A 27,798-nucleotide genomic window follows, 5' to 3' on the forward strand; every position below is an offset into this window, starting at 1 on the left:
GAAAAAAACAGACAAAAATTATAGGATCAAGTCAGGTGTGCTAGCACACACCTATGACGACAGCCGACATCTGGGGGACAGAGGCGGAAGGATCAGCAGTTCAAGGCCAGCCTTAGCCACATAGTGAAACCCTGCCTTAAACACAAGAGAGACAGAGACACAAAAAATATCAGCACTAGGCATAACAATGCACACCTGTTAGGCCAGCCCTGGACTGCATTACATAATAATTCCCAGTCAGACTAGTCTGTGAGACTCTGCCTCAAACAAAACAAAAACACTATTAACCTATGTTTTTTCTCCTTTTTTATTGCTACTTATGTGGGTCACGGTATCTGTAGCTAAGAGAAAGCATAGGAAACTAATACAAAGCCGGGCAGGCGGACTGGTGATCTCACTCCCAGACTGTGTGTTAATGCTAGAGTAAGGAGAGGGATGAGAACAGAAAGGGAGCCCAGGCTGTATTTACTTTTTATGTGCATTGGTGTTCTGCTTGTTCGGATGTCTGTGTGAAGATGCTAAATCCCCTGGATCTGGAGTTACAGACAGTTGTGAACTGCCATGTGGGTGCTGGGAAATGAAGTCAAGTCCTGTTAAGGAAAGTCTAGAGTTTTTTTTTTTTTTTTTTTTTTTAAGGATTTATTTATTTATTTATTTCATGTGTCAGTATACCGTAGCTGTCTTCAGACACACCAGAAGAGGGCATCAGATCTCCATTACAGATGGTTGTGAGCCACCATGTGGTTGCTGGGAATTGAACTCAGGACCTCTGGAAGAGCAGTCAGTGCTCTTAACCGCCTGAGCCATCTCTCCAACCCAAGTCTAGAGTTCTTAACTACACAGCCACCCCTCCAGTCCCTCAAAGGTGTATCTTAATGGTGGAACACACAGCATACTTGGTGCCTTGGATTCAATTCCAAGCACATGTACTTTACATGATATGAATTCCCCTCAGCTCAACTGGTAGCTCCTTGCAAAAATAATTCTCACAGTAATCATAAAAATCAAAGGTAGAGGCTGGGCACTGGTGGCTTATGCCTTTGATCACAGCACTTGGGAAGCTGAGGCAGGCAGATCTCAGTGAGTTTGAGGCCAGCCTGGTCTACACAGTGAGTTCCAGGATAGCCAAGGCTACACAGAAACCCCATCTCTGAAAACTAAACAAAAAACGAACAAAGACATGAAGATGGAGGCGACATAGAAGCTGAGACCCAGTCAGAGTACATGCCTAGCACATGTGAGGTCCTGGGTTTGACTTTTGTCACCAAACAAAATATAGAAGCAACCCAAGTGTCTATGAACAGATGGCTGAATAAACAGAGGGTGGAACGGAATGGAGGTCACCATGATGACACTGCCCATACAGTGCCAGCCCTTGGAAGCAAAGGTGATCAGAAGTTCAAGTCATCTTTGGCCTCATAAGGTGGTTGTGGCCTGTCTGGATTATATGCCACCTAGTCTCAAAATCAGGTGGGGAGTGGCCGGAGAGATGACTCAGCAATTAAGAGCATTTGTTGCTCTTGCAAATGACCCAAGTTAAGTTCTCATTACCCACACGATGGTTCCCAACCATCTGTAATACCAGTTTCAGGGGATCTGACGCTCTCTTCTGACCTCCACTGTTACTGTATGCAAACGGTACATACACATATATGCAGGTGAAACATTCACACACACATACAATAAACCAATCGAAACATTAAAAAATAAAAGAAGGTAGTATATAGTATTATTCCTTCTCCCCCTCCTCCGAGAGTAATACTCAGGGCCATTAAGCCCTGACACACCAACCAAGCATTATTAATGTTTAACAACAAAGGTACAGCCCTGCGTTACAGCACGCATCTAAATCCCAGCACTCAGGAGGATGAGGTAGGAGGATCTTCGGATCAAAGGATAGCCAAGGACATTGACTCGCAATAGTGAGACCCTATCTCAAAAGCCCAAGGTTTTAAGCCAAGCTTGGTGGTGCATACTTTAATCCCATGTTCCCATGGCTTGGGAGGCAGAGGCAGAGGCAAGCAGCTCTCTGTGAGTTTAAGGTCTACATAGTAGAGTTCCAGGCCAACCAAAGCTACATGGTGAAACCCGGTCTCAAAATTAAATGAATTCATAATAAATGCTTCAAAATGAGATAGTTTTTGAATTGGAAAAAGCACGTGCCTTGTAGGCCTGACAGACTGAGTTAAGTTCACAAAACACACAGTAGAAAGAACCGACTCATTAATGATTTCTAACCTCCGCTCCCGCTCACACACGCACACGCACACACACTCAAATCATAAAGTAAACAAGTCAATAAAAAATTTGTGAATTCAGGGGCTGGAGAGATGGCTCAGCCGTTAAGAGCACCCAACTACTCTTCCAGAGGTCCTGAGTTCAATTCCCAGCAACCACATGGTGGCTCATAACCATCTGTAAAGAGATCTGATGCCCTCTTCTGGTGTATCTGAAAACAGCAACAGTGTACTTATATATAATAAATGAATAAATCTTTAAAAAAAAAAATTTGTGAATTCAGGAACAAATTGAGTTCAACTTCATAAATGAAAATAAAAGCAATGTCTAGCGTAGAAAGTTATCGACCTTAATTTATATTTGAATTTAATTTGGAAGGTGGCCTTCTCCCAAATCCTTAACATGAGCCTTAAGATGAACACATTTCAAAGGTGTACACAAACCTTTGAGAGCCTTCTGTAATGTCTCCAAACAGCTGACCAAATGCTGATGTCCTCCAGAACTCATTACGACCCTCTTCTCCTGTATCAAATCACAAAATGAATTAAGTAAAAACATCAACCAAACCAATGTTTCAAGTAAGCAGAGTGTTACCTTAGTAATAAAATTAAACTACAATTAGACTATAGATTCTTTCTTTTCTTTTGAGACAAGGATTCTAGCCAGTCAGGGATGACCTTGACTCCTAAGAACAGTTTTCTTCTGTAAGGGGAGAATTTCCTAACACTTACTTATTTGTATGCATGAGACAAAAGTGTAAGGACACGTGGAGGTGAGAGTAGAATGTCCAGGCATCCTACAATGTGAGTTCTAGATATCAAATTCGGGCCACCACTCTTGGCAGCAAGTCCTTTAGCCAGTGGACCACCCCACCAGCCCAGAATATTTTAGCTTTCTTAAGACATGCTCTGGGGGTGTTGGGGATTTAGCTCAGTGGTAGAGTGCTTGCCTAGCAAACACAAGGCCCTGGGTTCAGGCCTCAGCTCCAAAAAAAAAAAAAGACATGCTCTGGGACTCCTCTTAAAGCCTAGAATGACCATCATTCTGAGATCAGAGTTGTATGCACCAAGTCCAGACTCTTTTTTTTTTTTTCTTTTTTTTTTTTTTTGGTTCTTTTTTTCGGAGCTGGGGACCGAACCCAGGGCCTTGCGCTTCCTAGGTAAGCGCTCTACCACTGAGCTAAATCCCCAGCCCCCCAAGTCCAGACTCTTTTTTTTTTTTTTAAAGATTTATTTATTTATTATATATAAGTACACTGTAGCTGTCTTCAGATACACCAGAAGAGGGCATCAGATCTCTTTACAGATGGTTGTGAGCCACCATGTGGTTGCTGGGAATTGAACTCATGACCTCTGGAAGAGCAGTCGGGTGCTCTTAACCGCTGAGCCATCTCTCCAGCCCCCAGACTCTTTTTTTTTTTTTTTTGTTCTTTTTTTTCGGAGCTGGGGACCGAACCCAGGGCCTTGCGCTTCCTAGGTAAGCGCTCTACCACTGAGCTAAATCCCCAGCCCCAAGCCCCCAGACTCTTAACTGTCATCCTGCTCATCTACCTAAAGGAAGAAAAGGTCATATAGATGAATATATCCACACCAATATGTGATAGTAAAAAAGGTATTCTAGGGGTTGGGGATTTAGCTCAGTGGTAGAGCACTTGCCTAGCAAGCACAAGGCCCTGGGTTCAGTCCCCAGCTACGAAAAAAAGAAAAAAAGAAAAAAAAAAAAAAAAAGGTATTCTAGAACCTAACATCACCTAAACTTTTTTAAGAATCCAAATGTCATGAGTGTGATCGACCTCCTACAGAATCGACAAGGTCTAGTGGTGCAAGTCATTAATCCAATGAGGATGATGTCTGTGAATTTAAGGCCGGACTGGGTTCCAAGTCAACCAACCAGGGTTGAGACCCTGTCTCAAACAAAACAAAACAAAACAAAACAAAACAAAACAAATGCCTGACAGTGGTGGTTTATGCCTTTAATCAAGCAATTTGGAGGCAAAGGCAGGCAGATATTGAGTTTAAGGCCAGCATGGTCCAAAACGGGCAAAACTACAGAAAGAAACCCCATCTCAAAACAAAAACCCCACAAAACAAACAAAAATGTGGCAAAATCTTTTAATATAGCCCAGAAGAGAGGGTAACACAGAGCAAGGCAATATAATATACATAAGAGAAGACTCTTTTCCATGCCTTACATAAATCTAACACCTGACCGTGCACTCATGGTAATCCTCCAGTCTCTCTCAATAACACTGGGCTTGCAGGTATGAGCCATCATGCCCAGCAATTACTGATGAACCATAGATACAGGCCCAAATTTAGATATCTGGTAAGTACACACAGGAAGCAATGATGACCAAACTTCAAAATTCTTATCCCAAGAAAAATAGGAATTAAATAACACATTTCCATATTACATCGTGTCCCTAATAACAGTATCTTTATTTTTAGTGTTGGAAAATGACACAGGACTCCATGCGCACTACGCTAGCTAGCTCTCTCTCTCTCTCTGAGCTATATTCCTAGCTTGACAATACCATATATAGAACAGTTTTCACCAGGAGTGTACATGCCTTCAATCCAGTGCTTGGGAGACAGCAGCAGGACCATCTCTGTGACTCTGAAGCCAGCCTGGTTTACAAAGAGAGTTCTGAGACAGCCAGGACTGTTACAAGAGAAACTATCTTCAAAAACCCCCAAACAAGTAAAATGATCACTTTTCAAATTAGATATGGTTTCCTTAGAGTATTAAACGACAAGCTTTGAACTGAAAGTACTGCCACATTCACTTAACATTTTCTAAATTATTATCATTGCCAAGCTCATGTGTCCCTTTAGGAATGTGTAGCACATGTGTAAATGCCCATGAAGGCCAGAAGAGGGCAATGAGTTTCCAAATCACAAGAGACAGAGATGTAGATACACGTTTGCTTTCTTTTGCTTTTTTCAGCATTTCTTTGTGTAGTCCTGCCTATCCTGGATAGCCTCTGTAGATAAAGTTGGCCTCAAACTCAGATCTACCTGCCTTTCTCTCCCAAGTGATAGGATTAAATGTGTGTGCCACCACTGCCTGGTTTAAATCACTTTTAAAAGATGTTTTTTTGGGATGCTAGAGAGGGTTCGGTGGTTAAAAACGCTAGCTGTAACTGCAAAGGACCAGGGTTTAGTTCCTACCATCCACATCTAGTTCAAAACCTGTAACTTGGTATCAGGATTTCCAACATGCAGGCAAACACTCAGAAACAGAAATAAAAATAAATTAATGTACAAGGAATGGTGGCACAAACTTTTAACCCCAGTGTTTTGAAGGCAGAGCCAGGTAAATCATAGTGAGTGCCAAGGCCAGTCTGGTCTACACACAGGAAGTTCCAGGCCAGCAAGAGCAACATGAGACTTTCTTACCAAAAAAAAAAAAAAAAAAAAAAAACAAGAAAGAAAGAAAGAAAAGGACTGGAGGTATTGCACAGCCATTCAGAAAATAAGAAAGAATCCACAGTTTCAGAATGGAGGGCAATGGCCCAGCATGTATAAAGGCCTCTTGCAGAGGACATAAGTTTGATTCCCAGCACCCCCAAAGCTGCTCACAACCACCTGTAACCTCAGTTCCATGGGATTCAACAGATGCCCTCTTCTGACCTCTGGGGCCTCAAGGTACAAACATGTGCACAGACATACAAAGACAAAACAGCCATACACATAAAGTAAAATAAGTAAAGCTGGAAAACTAAAGTTGTGGTGGCACATTTCTTTAATCTCAGCTCTCAGCAGGCTGAGGTAGGAGGATCGCTCTAAGTTCCAGGTCAGCCTGGTCTACACAGTGAGACAGGACAGCCAAGGCTCCACAAAGAAACGGTCTCTAAAAACTAGTTAATAGACATACATATATAAAATAATTATTTAAAAAGCTATCTTTACAAAAGGAGGGGTGGGCTAGAGAGATGGACCACCAGTGCTTGCTGCTGTTCTAGAAGACCTCAGTCTAGTTTCCTGCACCCACTCAGGCTACACAGTAAGCCTCTGTCTTCAAGGTAAATACTTTTACCTTTTAAAGTAAAAGTACTGGGTTAGGGATTTAGCTCAGTGGTAGAGCGCTTGCCTAGGAAGCGCAAGGCCCTGGGTTCTGTCCCCAGCTCCGAAAAAAAGAACCCAAAAAAAAAAAAAAAGTAAATGTACTTTAAAAAATGTAATGGGGGGGTTGGGGATTTAGCTCAGCGGTAGAGCACTTGCCTAGCAAGCGCAAGGCCCTGGGTTCGGTCCCCAGCTCCGAAAAAAAGAAAAAAAAAAAATGTAATGGAAGAAAAAGTGACACAAGCTTCAAATGCCAGCACTCAGGAGACCAGGGCAGGAGAATTATACAGTTGGAAACAGTCTGGGATATATGAGACCTTGCCTCAAAACAGCAAACTATGGAACAACAAAAAGAAAAAACTAAAAACACTTTTTTTGTCTGAAATCTAAAAGATGATGCACATGCATTTATGGCTAGAATCCAGAGTTTCAGAATGCAGGACAATGGCCCAGCATGCATAAAGGCCTGACTTCAATCTCCAGCAAGACAGTGATCAGTCAGCAGCCTTGACCTGAACCCTCAGCACTCCGAGGTGGGGGGGGATACGGCAATAAAGGTCATTTCAAGGTCACCCTCCATTGTTTATCTCCATTATTTACCAAAACCATTTGGAAAAGGAGCTGGAGAGATGCTCGGCAGTAGAGAACTGGTTGGTCTCACAGAGGACTCAGAACCGATTCTCAGCACTCACAAAGTGGCTCACAACCAGGTGTAACTCAAGTTCCAAGGATCTGATGACTGAATGGACACCAGGAACACACAGGGTACAAAGGCATGCATGCAGAAAAACACCCACACACATAATCAAAACAAAAACAAACGTCTTAGATAAGCAAACTAGCATCATCTGCTCCCATGAGGAAACAAATTCAGAGATTACAATTACATAAGTTGTTCAAAGTCACACAGCAGCACTGCCAAGGAGTCTAAAGTACAGGGTTTTTGTTTTTGTTTTATTTTTCCTCTGTTGCTAGAGAATGACTGCGTCTTATACATGCTAAGCAAACGCTTTCCCACTGAATTAATTACACCCCTTGGCTCAGACCTTATTAACAAATTTATTCTTACACTACCAATATTCTGATGATTGGCCAGATAAAGGGTAATAAAGATGTTGAAGTAGACTTACCCTGGAATTAAAGTAAACTATAGGGAGGATGAAATATTCTCATTAAAGTGTAATTTATACATAGGAAAGCTAAAACACAAGTGAATCCCTGTCCTTTGACTGTGGCTGAGTGGTGGGAATGAATACTTAGCATACAGCCAGCATGCTTCCCCAGTGCTCCACCTCTGCTTAAGTCGTTCAAGTAACACTGCACTGGGGCCCACTCAGGGAAGAAGTACCACAGAGAAAGACACCAGCAGTGGATGGGTACCAAACAAGAGGTAAGAAAAGCAAACACAAAACAGCAACCCCAAAAGACACAATGTGACCCTATTTCAAACAGACCAAAGAGAACCTGAAGAGAGCAGGGTACACAGCTGTCATCTCGGCACCTGGGAAACTACAGCAGGAGGACTGCCTCAGATCTACAGCAAATTCAAGGCCAACCTACGCTACACAGAAGTCCCTGACTGAAAAGGACCATATGATATAGGTCACCTGGGAGGCTGCAGCAGAAGAATGGTGCGCAAAGCCTACCTGAACGACAGAACAAATTCAATGCCAGCGTGCCCAACTGCTTCACCAAATCAAGTTGAAGGCCAGAGAAGGATACCAAAGACCGCTTCTCTAATAGAAAAATACTGTTCTTGGGCTGGAGAGATGGCTCAGCGGTTAAGAGCACCCGACTGCTCTTCCAGAGGTCCTGAGTTCAATTCCCAGCAACCACATGGTGGCTCACAACCATCTGTAAGGAGATCTGATGCCCTCTTCTGGTGTGTCTGAAGACAGCTACAGTGTACTTATATATAATAAATGAATAAATAAATCTTAAAAAAAAAAAAAAGAAAAAAGAAAAAAAAAGAAAAATACTGTTCTGTACTGACAGTGAACACCATAGCATAACAAATACTCACAAGCTATTTGTATTGCTAAGCATTTTAAGTAATGTAGATATCAGCTTAAAGTATACAGGAGAATGTTTATAAATAGTGTGCAAAGACAGTACCTTTTTGTTGGTTTGTTTTGAGGTAGAGTTTCTCTGTGTAGCCCACGCTTTCGTGGAACTCACTCTGTAAACAAGGCTAGCCTTCAACTCAGACACCTGCTTGCCTCTGATCTGGGAGAAGTCCTAGAATGAAACCTCTGAGGATATGGGAATTTAAGCTACCTCCTTCCTAAGGCACTTCCTTCCTCAGCTGGCCTCTGAAATCAGCACCACCATGTTGTCGTGGTGAGCAAAAGCAAGGACACAACATTGGAACTAGCAACCCTTACGGGGGAGAGGCCAGTTCCTTAGGTAGTTCTTAGTACCTTACCCACTGAGCCACAATACTCACCATGACTTGACGCACAAGCTTAATGGTCTCACTCCAAGGTCTACTTTGGTTAAATTTTGCATGGAGCCGGTCCAAGAGAGAACTCATCTTACTCAGCTTCTCTGACTCTACAACGTAAAGCAGAAAACATCAGCAGCCACTCTGATACCAAGACCTTCCACCATTTCTCCTGCAAAAGAAACCCTGTATTTCACTTACAACTGTCCAAGTATTTTTTATATAATTTACTCCAAAACATACAGAAAGCTGCCTAGTAAGATGACCACCCATACTTTTTATCCCTGTACTGGAGATACTAAGGCAGGTGGTTTGTAAATTCAAGGCTAGCCTGAGCTACAGAGGAATACTGTCTCAAATGTGTATACAACACAGAGATTTCCTGAGACAGAATCTTACTAAGCTGTCCATTATGTTGGCCTTGGAGTCTTCGGACCCAACAATCCCCCGCCCTAGACTCCAAAGTCACTGTCACTACACGTACACACTGTGTCCAACTTAGAAAATAGCTTTAAATTTTATTTTTATGCCAGGCATGGTGACATGCTCCTTTTAATCCAACACTCGGAGGAGTCAGAAGTAGTCAGACCTTTGTGATGTCAAGACCAGCCTGGCCTGCATAAGAAGAGCCTGTCTTAAAACAAACAGCAACAATAAAAACCCAGGGTGAAATAGCTCGGTGCTTAAGAGTACTTGCTCGGGGCTGGGGATTTAGCTCAGTGGTAGAGAGCTTACCTAGGAAGCGCAAGGCCCTGGGTTCGGTCCCCAGCTCCGAAAAAAAGATCCCAAAAAAAAAAAAAAAAAAAAAAAAAAGAGTACTTGCTCCTTTCCCAGAGGACTCAAGTTAGATTCTCAGCGTCCATACAGAAGTTCACAAACATATCTAACTCCAGTTCCAGGGGATGTGATGCCCTCTTCTGGTTTCCACAGGCACCAGGCACACATGTGGTACATATATATATACATGCTAGCAAACCACCCACATATGTAAAACAAATATTTAAAATGCTACTAGAAACCACACCAGACTGTGTTTGTTATCTGCGTATGTGTAAGCACGGGTGTGAACTGGCCATAGCACCTGTGGAGGTCAGAAGGTTTACTGCAGCCTGTTCTCACCTTTCCCTATGAGTACGTGGAACCTTCCAGGCCTAGATGCATTTTGTTGTTTTGTTTGGTGTTAGACGGGGTCTAAAAAGGGTGGCTTTGAACAAATAGATCCACCTGCCTCTGCCTCTTAAGTATGGCATCAAAGTACTGTTTGACAATGCCTAACGCATCCTTTAAGAGCACTAGCTACTCTTTCAGAGGATCTGGGTTCAAGTCCCATCACCCACATGGCAGCTCACGGCCACATGTAAATCCAGTCCCAGGGAATCTGCTGTCCTCTTCTGGACTCTGAGGGCACCAGGTATATACTTGGTACACAGAAATACAGGAAGACAAAACCACTACACACATGAAACCCATATTCTTTAAAGAAAAAAAGATTTATGTTGTGTGTGTTTGGTTTTTTGTTTGTTTTTTGACTCATGCATGTATAACACGTCTGTGCAGGGAGGCTAGAAGGCACCAAGACTCCTGAAACTAAAGCTACAAATGGTTGTGAGCTGCCCTGTGGGCATGTGCTTCCTGGGAGCCAAATCTAAACCCATGCCAAAAACTCCCCAGCTCTGTCTCCAGCCCCTCCCTGCTTTTCCTTCATTTCAGACATTCTCTCGCCACCCCGCTGACCCCCAAGTCCATCTAGCTGAGCATGACCTTGGAGGCTGACAAGGTGGCTCCCTGAGTAGAGGCATCCCATGCCAAACATGAGAGCCTGGGTTCACGCCCCAGAGCCCACAGTAGCTACAGTAGACCACCTCCAAATACAGAAATATAAGGGGTGGCCTCCACATGCTTGTCCCTCTACCCGGGCTTGCATTACAGCCCAGACTCTCCTCAGTCATCTCTTGTCTCCTTTTCTTTAGCCTCCTATGGCTGTATGCCACTATAAACAGACGCCTTTTTTTTTTAAGACTTTTTATTATGTATACAGCATTCTACCTACATGTATGCCTGCAGGCCAGAAGAGGGCACTAGATATCATTATAAATGGTTGTGAGCCACCATGTGGTTGCTGGGATTTGAACTCAGGACCTCTGGAAGAACAGACAGTGTTCTTAACCACTGAGCCATCTCTCCAGCCCCCAGACGCCTTCTTTTTTATTTATTTTGGGGGGTTGGGGTTAAGACAGAGCTTCTCTGACTGTCCTGTCTCTTTGTAGACCTGCCTGGCTTCAAACTGAGGGATCCCCCTGCCTCTGCCTACTAAGTACTAGGATTAAAGGCATGAATCATCACCACTTGGGGACCAAATTCAGGCCTGTTTTCATGTATGCACAGGAAGCATTTTACCAACTGACTGGCAGCCTTTTTTTTTTTTTTTTTTTCTGGACAAGGTCTTACTTAGCCTAAATGAGCCTGAACTTGCTGAGAAGGAAAGGGCAGTCGGGAAGTCCTGCCCCTCCTGCCTCTACCTTCTCAGTGGTGAGACTACAGGTATGCAATGCCCAGCTTCTGTTCAAACTATCCACTGAAGCAAACAAAAAACTTGTAATTGCATACATAGGGATGCAATACCTTGAAGGATATATTTTGAGCACAATTTGAGCTAGGCATTTCTATAATTAGTTTTTAGTATGAAAACAATGACATCATTCATTTTTGTTGCTTTCTCCTTTTTTCCTTTTCTTTTGGTGCTGGGGATTGAACCTGTGGGCAAACGACCTTGCTCTAATATCTGCAGCCTCTAAATTATTTTTAAATTAACAAACAAAGCAATGGGTATCATTTTGGCATTCTTATAGATGTAAGATGTTACACTGGGTCTGAGTCTTCTTCCTCTGACAGCCACCCCTGCCCCAACCTCAAAACAGTCAAGGCTTCCATTTAGTTCAAACTCCATTTACCTTTCTATCCTGAAGATCTCCTTCTTTCTCACATGGTCCCATATTTTGACAACCAGTACACCACGCCAACACATACTTAAATTGAGATTCCGCATAAGAGAAAATGTGGTATTAGCTAAATACAGCTTATTTTGAGTATCGTCCACTTTCCTAAAAATGTCGAGACTTCATTTTGGATAAGCCAGTCTATCTGAGTTAAGGTTAGGAGGGGGATAGTTAAACCAAGATTTAAACTCTTAGCTGGCTATGATGGTATGTTAAGCTGGCACTTGGGAGGCTGATGCAGGAAGACCTTGTCTTGAAAGAAAACAAAAAAGACTCAATCCCTTCCCTTTTCTTCCTTCAACTGGGAAAGTGGTTTGGGTTTTGTTCCTGCTAGTTCATAGTTCTGAATACATTTCCCCCGAGCTTTAAAGCCATTATTCAGGAACAATTGAAAGAGTAGTTTTTAAAAACACAGCACAGTATTTGAACACTATGACATTCCAAGAAACTACTAGCTTTTATTATAATAAAGACCGCACCATGTCACTCACACCAAAACATCCTCCATCACTTTGACACATTGTTCTAGTGTCATCTTCAGCGATCTCTCCTGGAACAAAGCATCAAGTTTCAGTTTCACTCTCCTGGTAACCCACCAGGCTAAGCTGAAAGTAACCTGAAGCTCATCTACTTGTCCCTAGTCTTGCAGAAAATCTTTCACAAGGGGAGGCGAGGCGGAGCGGAGCCTCAGTGTAGGAGCTCCAACATCCGTAAAGCTCGGTCAGGATCCACCTGGATCCAGTTCCGTGCACAGTGGCCCTGGGGGGACGGGGGGGGCGTGGGTCCCCACCTCCGCTCACAGATTGGCTCCCCACAGTTGTGTCCCGCCCCTTCTTCCCCCCCACCCCCTAGTCACTCACCCTCGGTTTCCCCCTGAGCCTTCATCCTGACAGCGGTGAGGTCTTGGGTCCGCCACAAGCCAGGGAGCCTTTCCCCACCACTAAGAGGGGAACCAAGTTAGCCTGGACTCCGGGGAAGCAGCGCACCAGCGGCCCCCACTCTTCCGGGGAAGGTTCAGTCTGAAGTCCCCGGCGGCAAGAAGAGAAGGGTGCTCGCGGCCGCCGCCATCTTCCCCAACGGAACTTCCCAAAGATCGCGAGATTAATCGTGTTCCTGCAGGCAGAGGAAGAAGGAACAGCACCAAAATCTCGCGGAAATTGGCTGATTCGCCCTTCCCGCGGGATTTCCAACAGGACTGTCTCCGATTGGCTCAGTCTTCACACCTTTCCGTGGAAAGAGTTGACATCTCTTAGAAACTTTGCATCTTGTCAGATACACGTTTGTAAATTAGAAGCGTTAGCTCTTTGGCGCAGCGTTGGTGGCGCAAGCCTTTTATCTCAGTAGGCAGTGGATCTCTGAGTTCGAGGCCAGCCTGATCTACAGAGTGAGCTCCAGGACAGCCACTGCTACAAAGAGAAACTCTGTATCAAAAACAAACAGGGGTTGGGAATTTAGCTCAGTGGTAGAGCACTTGCCTAGCAAGCGCAAGGCCCTGGGTTCGGTCCCCAGCTCCGGAAAAAAAAAAGAAAAAAAATTTAAAAAAAAAAAAACCAACAAACAAACAAAACACAAAGTACAACAGAAAAAGTTAGCTCTTTGAACGCCTGGAGAAGTAGCACATTCCTATAATCCCAAAAAGGAAGGAGGATCGCAAATTCATAGCCACTTCAAGCTCCATAGTGAAAACCAGTCGTTACGAAATAATCTCTCTACTGAAAGATTTCCAATGAATTTTAGTATCCGTAATGCCAAAGGCAGTCAGGTTTGCCTGGCTGTGGTGCGTGCCTTTATTCCCAGCGCTCCGAAGGCAGAGGCAGGTGGCTGTCTGTGAGTATGAGGCCAACCTGGTCTACAGAGTTTTTGGACAGCCAGGACTGCACAGAGAAACCCTGCCTCGGGGCTAAAAGTAAGATTTGTGATATGACAAGACGTGCAACTCACTAGTAGCACACATGCTTCATGTGCCTGAAGTCCTGGGTTTAATTCCTAGAGAAAGTGGGAAGGTGAAATTTCCTGAAGAACAAGCAGCAGTTATGTTGTTTAAGAGAAAGAAAGAAAAGGGAGGGAGGGAAGAAGGGACGGAAGAAGGAAGGGACTGGGGTAATTCCTATGGCTGCTTGCTTTGCATGCAGAAACTCTGGTGTTGATTCCCAGCACAACATAAACCAAGCTTGGTGGGCTTATCCCAGTGTGATGTTTGCTCAGCCCAGGGAGTGGCATTAAGAAGTATGGCCTTCCATCCAAGTACTAACCAGGCCCGACCCTGCTTAGCTTCCGAGATCAGACGAGATCGGGCGCGTTCAGGGGGATTTAGCTCAGTGGTAGAGCGCTTGCCTAGCAAGCGCAAGGCCCTGGGTTCGGTCCCCAGCTCCGAAAAAAAGAAAGAAAAAAAAAAAAAAAAAAAGAAGTATGGCCTTAGGGTTTGGGGATTTAGCTGGGGGGTGGGGGGTGGGGGGTGGGGGGGGTGGCATGGCCTTGTTGGAGTGGAGTAGGTGTGGAGATGGACTTAAATACCCTCAACCTAGCCCTATGGAAGAGAGTATTCTGATAGCAGCCTTCAGATGGAGATATAGACCTCTCAGCTCTGTCTGCCTGGATGCTGCCATGCTCACACTTGGATAATAATGAACCTCTGAACCTGTAAGCCAGCCCCAGTTAACTGTTGTCCTTATAAGAGTTGCCTTGGTGGGCTGGAGAGATGGCTTAGTGGTTAAGAGGACTGACCGCAGGGGTTGGGGTTTTAGCTCAGTGGTAGAGCACTTGCCTAGCAAGCACAAGGCCCTGGGTTCGGTCCCCAGCTCTGAAAAAAAAAAAAAAAGAAAAGAAAAAAAAAAAAAGAGGACTGACCGCTCTTCCAGAGGTCCTGAGTTCAATTCCCAGAACCACATGGTGGCTTACAACCATCTGTAATAGGATCCCATACCTTCTTCTGGTGTGTCTGAAGAGAGTGACAATGTAGTCACATAAGAGTTGCCTGGGTCTGGCTGGAGAGATGGCTCGGCAGTTAAGAGCACTGACTGCTCTTCCAGGGGTCCTGAGTTTAGTTCCCAGCAACCACATGGTGGCTCACAACCATCTGTAATGGGATCTGAAGTCCTCTTCTGGTGTGTCTGAGTACAGTGTACTCATATACATGAAATAAATAAATTAATTTAAAAAAAAGAGTTACCTTGGTCATGGTGTCTCTTCACAGCAATAATTCTACCTTAGAGAAGTTAGGAAGATCAGAAATTCAAAGTTGCCAAAGATTCATAACAATTCAAAACCTGCCTGAGGTATAAGAGGGTTTCCTGGAGATAGTTCAGTGAGTGAAGGCACCTGTTGCCAAGTGACCTGAATTCCATCCCTGGTACATACTTGGTGAGAGGTAAGAACTTGTTTCCGAAAGTTTTCCTCTGACAGCCATGCTTGTGCCATAGCACAGAAACTCAAAATAAGACAGAATTTTAAAATAAGCAGTCTTTGGCTACATAGAAATTTCAAGGCCAGCAATGGAATATGTGAGACCCTACCTCAAAAAAAAAAAGAAGAAGAAGAAAAGAAAAGAAAAGAAAAGAAAGGAAAAAGAAAGAAAGAAAAGAGAAAAAAAGGGGGGGTGCCAGGTTGCTGGAGAGATAGCTCACTGTTGATTACAAGCCCTTGTTCTTGAAGAGGACCTGGGGTTTCAATTTCCAGCACCCACAAGGCAGCTTACAGCCACCCATAACTCCAGGTCTAGGGAATCCAACACCCTCTTCTGACCTCCATAGGCATAGCCTGGGTCCACAAGCATAAAGGCAGGCAAAATGCTCATACATTTCAAATACATTTTAAAAATTCTTTAAAGATAGAAGAAAAGGATAATAGTGTTCTATCACATTTTTTAAATTTTTTTTTATTTTGGGGGAATGGTGTGTGTGTGTGTGTGTGTGTGTGTGTGTGTGTGTACATGGTTCTACTGTTTACCCTTCTAGACTGAATATTAATGACTCCCCTTCTTTTTTTTTTTTTTTTTTTTTTTTTTTTTGGAGCTGGGGACGGATCCCAGGGCCTTGCGCTCGCTAAGCAAGCGCTCTACTGCTGAGCTAAATCCCCAACCCCAATGACTCCCCTTCTAAACTGAATCCTTAAGGCTAGCACTGTATCTTATGCAACTCTGTATCAGGTGCTTTAAGAATGATTTCACACAGGGGTTGGGGATTTAGCTCAGTGGTAGAGCACTTGCCTAGCAAGTGCAAGGCCCTGGGTTCGGTCCCCAGCTCCGAAAAAAAAGAAAAAAAAAAAAAAAAGAATGATTTCACACACGCAAAAAGATGATTTTGGAAAACAGTATCCTAGTTTACCATGTTGAGCTTGGCTTTGTACAGAAATTAACAGTCATGTTGATCTAAGTTAAGCTTAATTTTTTCCCATTTGTACAGAGATCAGGCACAATTATGGTTAAATAAGTAACGACTTAACCTATATCAAGCACAGAAACTATTATAGTACTATTTAAAATCCTTAAAAAGAGGATACCAGTATTTTAAGGTTTTTGTTGTTGTTTGTTTTCTTGTTTTTTTTTAAGATTTATTCATTTATTATATATAAGTACACTGTAGCTATCCTCAGATACACCGGAAGAGGGCATTGGATCTCTTTACAGAGGTTGTGAGCCACCATATGGTTGCTGGGAATTGAACTCAGGACCTCTGGAAGAGTAGTCAGTGCTCTTAACCGCTGAGCCACCTCTCTAGCCCTGTTTTCTTGTTTTTAGGACAAGGCTCAGATAGCTCTGACTGCTCTGGGACTGGATGCATGGATCAGACTGGCCTTGAATTCACAAAGGTCAACCTGTTTAATAGCCGGAGAGATGGCTCAGTGTTTGAGAGCACTGAGTGTTCTTCCAGAGGTCCTGAGTTCAATTCCCAGCAACCACATGGTGGCTCTCAACCATCTGTCATGGGATCTGATGCCCTCTTCTGGTATGTCTGAAGACAGTGTACCCACATATATAGAATAAATAAATCTTTTTAAAAATTTAACCTGGGGGTTGGGGATTTAGCTCAGTGGTAGAGCGCTTGCCTAGGAAGCGCAAGGCCCTGGGTTCGGTCCCCAGCTCCGAAAAAAAGAACCAAAAAAAAAAAAATTTAACCTGTTTCCTCATCCTACATGAGGTTAGTACCACAGTGCTGACATCCAATACTGGTGTTTTGTACATACCTTAGAAGCCAATCTAACACATTTAATTCAATTTTTATAAATTTTATACACACACACATATGATTTTAGATTAGACAAAACTTATTTATTCCACTCAACACATCTGATTCTACTGTGTATTTTTTTAAAAGATTTATTCATTTTATGTATGTGATTACACTGTTGCTGTCTTCAGACACACCAGAAGAGGGCATCAGATCCCATTACAGATGGTTGTGAGCCACCATGTGGTTGCTGGGAATTGAACTCAGGACCTCTGGAAGAGTAGTCAGTGCTCTTAACCACTAAACCAAGCTGGCTTTCCAGCCCCTCAACTGTGTACTATCATTCATTTTATCATGCCAGCGGAAACACACAGCTTAACTTGTTCTCTACAATATGAATCATAAAAATGTCTTCAGTCAGTGTCCTCATAAATCTTTCACAAACAGAATGTCTGTAATTCTGAGAGACATCCATGGCCTCTGGAAACAACCAGGATAAACTGCAATGATGAAATCAGTAAGTGAAAGATCGTTCTTTTTTTTTTTTTTAAGATTTATTCATTTATTATATATAAGTACACACTGTAGCTGTCTTCAGATACCAGAAGAGGGCATCAGATCTCTTTACAGATGGTTGTGAGCCACCATGTGGTTGCCGGGAATTGAACTCAGGACCTCTGGAAGAGTAATCGGGTGCTCTTAACCGCTGAGCCATCTCTCCAGCCCTCTTTTTTTTTTTTTTTTTGGAGACACGTTTTTTTCTGTGTATCTCTGGCTCTCTGGCTGGCACCCCTGGCTGTCTAGGAGCTTGCTCTGTAGACCAGGCTGGCCTTGAACTAAGAGACCCTCCTGCAAACTTTTAATCCCAGCCTGCTCTGAAGACAGGGGCAGGCAGATGTGTGAGATGGAGACCAGCATGTCTACATACCAGACAGATTCAAGTAGTCTCAAAAAAAATTTTTTTTAATGTATAGGAGTGCTCTATCTGCATGTACACCTGCAGGCCAGAAGAGGGCATGAGATCTCATTACAGATGGTTGTGAGCCATCATGAGGTTGCTAACTGAACTCAAGACCTCTGGAAGAGCGCCCAGTGTTCTTAACCACTGAGCCATCTATCTCTGGAGTCCTCAAAATAAATTTTTTTGTTGTTGTTTTTGTTTTGTTTTTAAAATGCTATTCAGGATGGAGACATGGCTCTGGCTTTTAATCCCAGCACTCCCAAGGCAGTGGCAGGGAGATTCAAGCCTGGTCAAGTGAGTTCTAGGACAGCCAGTGCTTACATAGTGAGACCTTGTCTCCAACCAACCAACCAACCAACCAAATGCTATTCAAACATTCTCCAAAGCCAGCCTAACAGACAGCGTGGTTCACAAAGGCAGGACACATTTAATAAGAGATCTTTGTAAATATCTGGAAACCTTAGTGTGCTTGTGTATTTGTGATGTGTATAGGGACGCTACCGTGTGACCACAGTTTCCTGGGGAAATGCAACACACACACATTCTCACCCCCCTTTTATTAGGGCTACTCACAGGAACAGAAATGATTCAAGGAAGACAGCTGCATTAACAACGTCCATCCTGGCATGGGTAACAGCTCACATACTGGAAACCGGAAACGCACTGGACAGCCTGTAGGCATCCCAACACATTAGAGAGTGTCCTTTGTGGGAGCCTCCGTTGGTTTAAACCTAGTCCAGGCACCTGAGCTGGTCTCTGCTGCTTCCAGCTCAGAGTCTTCGAAGCTCACTGCTCTTTGGAATCTTCTTTGCAGCTTGGTTTGTCTGAGAGTGACTGTCAGCAGCTTGGCTTGTTTACTCTTGGGAAGAAGGAGCCTAGAGAATCTGGCCAGTTTCAGGGACGTCCTGAAGTGATTGAGTTGTGTACCTTCATGTTTAAGGAAATTCCCTCAGGACAGCATCCTGCCCAGGCTGTGTTATTTGCTGATGCCCCTGCCCAGCCCAGGGGCAGGTTTTTTCCTTTTTTTTTTTTTCAAAGAATGGTGGGTTTTGAGTTTTCCATTTATCTATATCATTAGTTAATAAAGAAACATGAATCATGAAAGAGGAGCAGAACTTTCTCTTCTCCTTCAGGCTCAGATCAGGGGAACTTTACCCCTCCCCAGGGCTGCTTAGAGTAAGCACAGAGCTGAGGGAGTGCTCGCCTGGGAGAGCTATCCCACCCCCCAACCCTTCCCACCCCCCACCCCTGCTTTTATGCACCTGAAAATACTAAAGCAAGGAGCGAAGTGTTTTTTTTTTTTTTTCTATTCTTTTTTTTCGGAGCTGGGGACTGAACCCAGGGCCTTTCGCTTGCTAGGCAAGCGCTCTACCACTGAGCCAAATCCCCACACCCCCCCCCCCCCGAAGTGTTTAAAAACAGAGTTGCTCATAGTTTAACATTCTGGATCTCACCTCACAATGACAAAGACCGAGACAGAAGGACCTAAACAAACAATAATGAAACAAATCAGGGGTGGCCACCATACACTCCCACACCTGAACAGACAGAGGGATTCATTGATGTCACCCGGACCCCAGACACTGGATCAGCAGCCCCATTCAATCTCTCCTATGCATCAAACAGAAGGCATCTTAACCAGACTTGTCACCTTGGAGGTGACAGACGAGGAGACTTTCTAATTTGCTTCTTTTTGGGGTGGAGGTATCAGACCCCTCTGAAGTGTTAGGCATCCCTTTACCAAAGTGAAGCCTGGGAACCTGGAAGATCCCAGGTCGGGTCGGACACCCCTTAGGAGTTCTCTGACCACCACAGTCACCCTTATTCCACAGGGCTGTAAGACTCTGCTGTGCCATGAAAGACTCCTGAACCCCAAAAGACTTCCAAGGAGCCAAATCCGAGGCAGTTGCATTAGGGTCTCTCAATTTGGGCTCCAGCTTGGATTCCTTGCTAACCCTGACATAGCAGGAAGGTGGAGCCCTGAGCCTAGTTTCAGGCAAGCATTTATAGAGACAAGGAGGTGGTGGTAGGGGGAGATCTAGTCTGGTACACATCTGATTGGAAGTCCATTATGGTCTTTAACATAATTGGCTGGTGCTGGGAGCCAAACCATAAACTTAACTTCTGCTTTCCTCCTGATTGGTAGTTGTTAGGAAGTGAAGTGTCAAGGGCTGGCTTGTAACCTGGAGGTACAGATTCCTTGGGGAGTAACCTGCAAACTGGTCCTAGATGCAGGTTTTGGTGGGGGTGGGGGTGGGGTAACCTGGAGACTGGTGCTAGGTACTGGCTTGTTAGTTAACTTGAGTTCAACCTTAAGTTAGGTTCTCAAAGATGGAGTCTAAACCCAAAATATTTGGTCTCTCAACTCCCTGTGTCTTGGGCTCTGGTGCCTGAGACTCTGATGGCCCCAGGACTTGCCAGAGAAGGCTGCTCAAACATGGGTTCAAACCAATAGGAAGTGGAGCTCTGAGCCCTTCTCAGGGAGAGCTTTTAAGCACAAAAACTGTGTTCTGGGTTGGCATACCTCAGTTAACAAGAACACTTAGCCAGAAGCAGAACTACAGAAGCTAAAAAGCAAGGTTAGTACATTTAGAGACTGTCCCCAAACTGTAGATTTGGCGAATCAGGTCTTTGTCTTCATTTTTGTCAGGTGATGCTGTCTGCTTGCTGGGTTTTATAGCTTGAATGGCATTTCCAACATGTGAGTTGTGCTAAGGCTCTGTTACACTAGCCTATCAGGTACCCAGGGATAAGTTATCAGAGTTGGTAGATAGAATTTAGCCCTGCACTCTGGATCTGCCTTCATCTCCTATGTGCTGGGGGTCTCCTGTAGCCAATGCTAGCCCTGCACTCTGAATCTGCCTTCATCTCCTACACGCTGGGAAACAGGAATATGAACCACATCCAGCTTGAATATTTTGAGCATAATAGTACATCCTAGATATTTCATAACAGAAATAATATACCAATCTAAGCTGGACTTGGCAGCTCATGCTATAATCTCAGCGTTTGGGAGGCAGAGGCAGGTGGATCTCTTCGAGTTCGAGGCCAGCTTGTTCAACAGAGCTCCCCCAGTCTTTTGGTCTCCTGGTTTCCTGGCTTGCTCCTGGTCTTGTGGCCCTTGGTTCTTCTCTCTTTCTTTCTCATTTCCCTCCCCTCCTCTCATGGCCAGGCTCACTCTGGACTCCTCCAGATGTCTCTACCTCTGCCTGTGCTCTCCCCCTTTTGTCTAAAGTAAAAACCCCACGCTATCAGAGTCCATGCCATTAGAGAACATGACTGGTGGATTGAACAGTGAGGAGAAGGGCAGGGGAGAGGAGTAAGCCACGAGGCCAGGAGAATGGGAACCAAGAGTGGGCAGCCAAGAGATGAAGAGATAAAAAGTACTGTGTTGGGCTGGAGAGATGGCTCAGCGCTTAAGAGCACCGGACTGCTCTTCCAGAGGTCATGAGTTCAATTCCCAGCAACCACATGGTGGTTCACAACCATCTGTAAAGAGATCCGATGCCCACTTCTGGAGTATCTGAAGACAGCTACAGTGTACTTATATATAATAAATGAATAAATCTTTAAAAAAAAAGTACTGTGTTGCCAAAATGGCAGGGTTATTTAGGGAAGAACAGCTGAAAGACAGTGAGGTTCTGAGGTTGGAGAGGTTGAGGGGAGGGGACAGGATGCAAAGTCCTGAGGAGCCCTGTCACTGACATCAGTAGGGATTGAGGGAGTCCCTTTCACCTGTTAAATAGGAACCTGAGTGAGCCATTTGTCCTGGGGTTTGAGAGGTAACACTTTCTCATGGGAACTTTCTACACAACTAAACAGGAACATGTATGCTAAGTGTAGCCAGAAAAATGTACAAAGCTTGTAAGTTTGAGGCCAGCTTGAGTAATATGGGACTTAGTCTAAAATTAAGAAGTTAGCTGGTGGGGCTGGGGATTTAGCTCAGTGGTAGAGCGCTTACCTAGGAAGCGCAAGGCCCTGGGTTCGGTCCCCAGCTCCGAAAAAAAGAACCAAAAAAAAAAGAAGTTAGCTGGTTATGGTGGCACAAACTAATACCAGCCCTTGGGAGGCAGAAGCAGGTACGTCTCTGTAAATCCTAGGCCAAGGCCAACCTGATCTATATATTGAATTCCAGGCTAGCCAAGGTCACAGAGTAAGACCAGTTCTCAAAAACAGAAACATTGACAAGGACTACTAGGAGGAAAGATACATATTTAATGTCACTGGAATAGAAAACTACTCAAGGTATACACAGAGTCTGTGGCCTGGCGGTGAGTACCTATTATTTTAGTGCGAGGGGGATGGAAGCAAGACTTAGCAGCCTCAAGGCCAGAGCCTGCTACCTATTGGGCTCCGGGCCTCCTGAGACACTGTCTCAAAATCAAAATAAAGCAAGAGGTCTTTAATACTGGGGAGGCAGAGGCAAGTGGATCTCTAAGGAACTTTTTAAACCTAAATTAATAACCTAGTCATGCTGACTCACACCTGTAATCCCAGTTACTTTAGGAGAGTATTAGTGGGTGGCCACGGTGGCCAGCTTCAAGGTGGTCTGAGTTACAGAGATGCTGACTCAAAAATGGCACCTACGACCAACCACCTAAATTATTAATTTCATCTGTGTGTGGAGGTAGTTATTGTCACCTTAACTAAGCTTCCTCTTTTAATTTTTATTCTCTTAATTTTTTATGGCTTATTTTTGTTGTATGTGTATGGGTGTTTTTTGCCTAGATGCATTACCTGTATGGAATGGTGTTGGATACCTGGAGCTGGAGTTACAGACAGTTGTGAGCTGTCCTGTGGGTGTGGGGAATTGAACCCAGGTCCTCTGGAAGAGCAACCAGTGCTCTTAACCACTGAGCTATCTCCCTGGCTCTGCAAGGTCCATCTCCCCAGCCCCGTTAAGTTCCTATCTGTATAATCTAAATAGCAACTTTCTGACCTGCTCAGGGGGATTTGTGGGCAAGGGACTTGTCACACAGCTCTGACAGCCTACCGTGGAGGTCCCACAGACCAAGCAATTGAAGGAAACACGCCCGGAATCACTGAGTTCAAAACTTTTTTGCAATGTAAAGTAATCAGTATTTTTTTTTTCATTTTATTTTCGAGAGCAATTTTTATTTCCACGAACACTCTTCTCACGGATTATTGTGAAGATTCAGAGAGTTTACAAAATTTGTCTTCCGATTTCTGACAGTCCCACATGGCATCACGGGGCCTGTTAACTCCAGTGTTTTCAATGCTCAGGCAGGTGAGGGTGAGCTCCAGGCTGGCTGGAGAGCTTTTTGATGAGAGTAGGCACGAGGTGAGGAAAGAGAAGGAGAAGAAAAGAAAACGAAATTCTGGACAGAAGATGTCCTAGGGTAGAATTTTATCCACCCAAAAAGTGTAGTGTAGTAGACACACTTCCAAGAGCATTACACCTAGCACTTCCTGAAGAAGTGTACACCATGCTCAGACCCGTTCGTTCTGAGTCTCACTGTTCTCTCCTTTTGTAGAAACTGGACGTTTGTCACAAAAAAACATCCATTTATGTCATCGAGTTACCCTTCGACCTTTCAGGATAAAGGGTCTATCCTTGTATAAAACTTGTAAAACTTATAAACATTCTTCTCAAAGACAGGGTCTCGATATGTAACTCTGGCTGGCCTGGCACTCAACAGCAATGTGCCTCTGGTTCCAGAGTGCTGGGAGTAAAAGTGTATGCCACCATGCCCATCTTCAAGCTAATTTTTAATGTCTTTTTCAAAAAGTCTTCAGAGCCTGCATCCAGAATCTCAATCCAAAATGATTGAGTCTCATTTCCAACCATTATTATTTGCATAAATCCTTTCAGTCTAGCTCACTGATTTGTTCAACTGACATTGACTGTGGAAGTAAGGCACGGTGGCGCAGACCTTTAATGGCCCGCACTAAGGCTCAGGCAGAGGCATTCAGATCTTTGTGAGTTCCAGGCTAGTCAGGACCACATAGGGAGACCCATCTCAGAAACAAACAAAAAAAAATGTAGGATTTAAAAAGTAATATATGATACAGATGTGACTTCATAGAGTCAGGAAAAAAACTGGATTACATCCTTTTAATCCCAGCAATAGAGAAAAGGCTGAGACCGAATCGCCGCAGTTGGGAGGCCTGGCTTACAGAGAACCTGTTGCAAAGCAGCCCCCCCCGCCCCCTCCCCCCTGCCAATTTGGCAGTCTATGCTAACGATTCTACTTCTAACTTCTCTGAATCTGGGATTCTTTGCCTGTAAAATCGCAATGAGGACAGCGTCCCGTGGGTGTAAGGGCTGAGAAAATTAATGCAAATTCATGAACAAGACTTTGTAAATTCCATAGTAGCAAGCTTTGTTTAAACATTCAGATTTGAGGCAGGGCGGTGGTGGAGTGCACGTCCTTAGTGCATGCATTCCGGAGGCAGAGGCAGGAGGATTTCTAAGTTCGAGGCCAGCCTGGTCTACACTTCCAGGTCAGTCAGGGCTACACGGAGAAACCCTGTCCCAGAAACCCAAAACCAACCAACCAACCAACCAAAAACCCCAATATTCAGACTTGCGCTGTAATGTCCCCAATGTTCACTTGTCCCTTTTTAGAACAATTCTTTTAATCAAAAGACTTCTTACAAGTTGTGTTAGGACCCGTCTCCACGGGAACCTGGGGATATTTACCTAAAGAATTATCAGTTAGGTTTAAATTTTAAAGGTAACCTCCGCAACTTCCGCTTCTACAAAGCTCTCAAAAAAAGGGAGGGGGGGAGGTTGGAAACGTATCGCGAGAGTCTAACGGGATGCGTTTGCGGCTTGGGTGCCGTTCTCGCGTTTTCTGGTGAAGTAATGGGTAGAGGTGAAAAGGAAGCGCGAAGTATCGCGGGAGTCTGGTGGAGTCTCGCGATACTTTTGGAAGCTCGCCCCTCCCCCTCCCCCAAGTGCCGTTTCGGTTTAATCTAGTGTGTGACTGAGTCTGTGTGAGGGAGCGAAATGTGTATGTGAGGTATTGGGGTGAGGCGGAGGCTAGAAAAGGGGTTCCCTCAGGCACGAGGGACAAAGGGGGGAGGTGAAGCAACCTGGGCCGCGGAGGCTCGCCGACAGGAAGCCGCCCCGAGCCGGGCTACCGGGTAGGGGAAGGGCCCGCGCAGTCCTCCCCGGGCTCCAGAGCTGGAGTCGGCCCCACAGGCTCGGGCGGTCGGCTTCCTACTTCCTTGACCGCCCGGGCTCGCGGGCCTGAAGATTGGCTCGGCGAGGGTGGGCGGCCGTGAGGGGCAGACTCGAGCAGCTCCCGGTGTTTCGCTTCTCCAGTGCTGAGGAACTCTTCATTTCTTCCCTCTCTCCTTCACCCCCCACCTCATGTAGGAGGGTGCTGAGGAGGCGAGAGGGAGGAGGAGCCTGGCCTACGGTCCCTTCCCTCCCCACCCCCTTTTAGGGGCTCTTCGGTGGGCGTGGAGTTGGGGCTGGGGGGAGGGTGGGGCTTTTTGGAGTGCTGGGGAACTTTTTCCCCTTCTTCAGGACCGGGGAAAGGGAATGCCCAATTCAGAGAGACATGGGGGCAAGAAGGACGGGAGTGGAGGAGCTTCTGGAACTTCGCAGCCGTCATCGGGAGGCGGCAGCTCCAACAGCAGGGAGCGTCACCGCTTGGTGTCGAAGCACAAGCGGCATAAGTCCAAGCACTCCAAAGACATGGGGTTGGTAACCCCCGAAGCGGCATCTTTGGGTACAATAATCAAACCATTGGTGGAGTATGATGACATCAGCTCTGATTCAGACACCTTCTCAGATGACATGGCCTTCAAATCAGACAGGAGGGAGAACGATGAACGTCGTGGAACGGATCGGAGTGACCGCCTGCACAGACATCGTCACCACCAGCACCGGCGGTCCCGAGACTTGTTAAAAACTAAACAGACCGAAAAGGAAAAAAACCAGGAAGTCTCCAAATCTGGATCGATGAAGGACCGGTTATCAGGTAGTTCGAAACGTTCAGTGGAGGGGAACGATGATTATGGGAAGGCACAATTATCCAAAAGCAGCAGCAAGGAATCCAGGTCGTCCAAAATGCACAAAGAGAAGACCCGGAAAGAACGAGAGTTAAAGTCTGGACACAAGGACCGTAGTAAAAGTCATCGGAAAAGGGAAACACCCAAAAGTTACAAAACGGTGGATAGCCCCAAACGGAGATCTAGGAGTCCCCATAGGAAATGGTCTGACAGTTCCAAGCAAGATGACAGCCCTTCTGGAGCTTCTTATGGCCAAGATTACGATCTTAGCCCCCCAAGGTCTCATACTTCTAGCAATTATGACTCCTACAAGAAGAGTCCGGGAAGTACCTCAAGAAGGCAGTCAATCAGCCCACCTTATAAAGAGCCTTCTGCTTACCAGTCCAGCACTCGGTCACCCAGTCCCTACAGCCGACGACAGAGGTCAGTGAGCCCCTATAGCCGGAGACGGTCATCCAGCTATGAAAGGAGCGGTTCTTACAGCGGGAGATCACCCAGCCCCTATGGCCGAAGGCGATCTAGCAGCCCTTTCTTGAGCAAGAGGTCTCTGAGTCGGAGTCCAATCTCCAGGTGAGCTGTTGTCTGTTCTTCCTAAGGTAGGGTGGGTTGGGAGGAATTGACAATTAGTCTTTAACATTTTGTTAAAGCTTGCAGTGTTCATCTTTGACTAGTCATTTAGGTAAGTCTGGCTTTTCCCTCACCCAGTTGAGAAGTAAACATTCCAAGTGCCTCCCAGCTACTCAAGCAAGGTAGGTAGGTACTTTTCAATAATGGAGAACTTTCAGTTGTGAGAACTTGCTCCTGCCTAGAGAGTTCATAGTCTCCAGAACTCGTTTAGCTATTTGTTGTTTTGTCTTAAAAAATTGTAAGTTATATTGGAACCATTACTTAAACTTTACTGAAACTCACAAAAGAATTCAATTACAAATTTTAATTTTTACTGTAAGCATAAGTTATCCTAACCAATTTTGTCTGCCATGTTCCCAAGTCTGTAGTTATCACTGTTTTAACTTCTGAAAAGTTCTGTCTTGTAACTGTTTAGTGAAAATTGAGCTAATGAGAGTACTTTCTTTTTGATAGAGTCTAGCAGAAAGTGGTTGAGTTTTTGTTTACAGCACCACTGTTGTCCACTTACTTAGTGTTGAAACACTAGTAGTTTTCAAATTTCTCTTTGAAATATGTGCTAGTAATGCCTTCAACTTGATATTTTTGTAAGAAAGATGTGTTAATTCAAAATTATCAATGAAAAAATTGTGTTCTTGCCACATTTGTGGACCCATCTCTCTCCACAAATTGGAGCTGTATATTATCTGAGTGGAATCTTTTTTTTTTTTTTTTGGTTCTTTTTGGAGCTGGGGACCGAACCCAGGGCCTTGCGCTTCCTAGGCAAGCGCTCTGCCACTGAGCCAAATCCCCAACCCCATCTGAGTGGAATCTTAATATTTCTTTGTGACCTTTGGCAAATTATTTAATTTATCCATACCAGAGTTTCTTCATGTGGAAAATAGGAATAAAAACTACCTACTTGAAGGCTGTTGTGAAGATTAATAAATAATGAAACATTACTGTGCTTTGTACATAGTATGGCTCAGTACAGTTTATAAGTGGATACCACTGGCAGAGAAATTAAGTCAGTGTATATTTGACTGGCTTAAACTTACAACTAAAGTAGATTTACCTAACTACAGTTCTTAAGTTTTCTTAGTGTTTTCTCATTAATGGGTTGAATTATATAAACATGCATGTATCTAACACCTAAATTCTGTAATTAATACTTGTGACATTTTACTCCATTAGTCCATCTTTTGTTTAGATTCTTCTCAAAGTTGTACTAATCAATATACTTTTGTAAACGTTTAGCATGTATAGCATTTCTTAGAATTCAGTATTTTTGGAGAGGTAAGATTTATGCATAGCGGAATGCATAAGTCATAAATGTGTCATT

At 44.5% G+C, this 27,798-nt stretch overlaps 2 protein-coding genes across 16 annotated transcripts in view; one reads left to right on the forward strand and one right to left on the reverse strand.

Moving 5' to 3' along the window:
- Positions 1 to 12,841, reverse strand: part of Med1 (mediator complex subunit 1) — a 43,710-nt gene extending 30,869 nt beyond the window's left edge. For 2 of the 6 annotated variants that reach the window (XM_006247401.5, XM_039086636.2), the window contains exons 1-3: positions 12,602 to 12,840; positions 8,749 to 8,855; positions 2,682 to 2,760 (exon numbers count right to left, since the gene is read on the reverse strand). In XM_006247401.5, the coding sequence (XP_006247463.1) occupies positions 2,682 to 2,760; positions 8,749 to 8,855; positions 12,602 to 12,626 (211 nt within the window). In that variant the 5' untranslated portion in view covers positions 12,627 to 12,840. Of the gene's footprint in view, positions 1 to 2,681; positions 2,762 to 8,748; positions 8,856 to 11,696; positions 11,772 to 12,601 lie in introns of those variants that run through there. The other 4 variants (XM_006247399.5, NM_001415766.1, XM_039086635.2 and 1 more) reach the window with 4 other exon arrangements.
- An 11,613-nt stretch (positions 12,842 to 24,454) lies between these two features.
- Positions 24,455 to 27,798, forward strand: part of Cdk12 (cyclin-dependent kinase 12) — a 96,503-nt gene continuing 93,159 nt past the window's right edge. For 8 of the 10 annotated variants that reach the window (XM_063268383.1, XM_063268381.1, XM_063268382.1 and 5 more), the window contains exon 1: positions 24,455 to 26,423. In XM_063268383.1, the coding sequence (XP_063124453.1) occupies positions 25,381 to 26,423 (1,043 nt within the window). In that variant the 5' untranslated portion in view covers positions 24,455 to 25,380. The remainder of the gene's footprint in view (positions 26,424 to 27,798) is intronic. The other 2 variants (NM_001033867.2, NM_138916.2) reach the window with 1 other exon arrangement.

This window comes from Rattus norvegicus, chromosome 10 (assembly GCF_036323735.1).
Source record: "Rattus norvegicus strain BN/NHsdMcwi chromosome 10, GRCr8, whole genome shotgun sequence".
NCBI classification, from domain to species: Eukaryota; Metazoa; Chordata; class Mammalia; order Rodentia; family Muridae; genus Rattus; species Rattus norvegicus.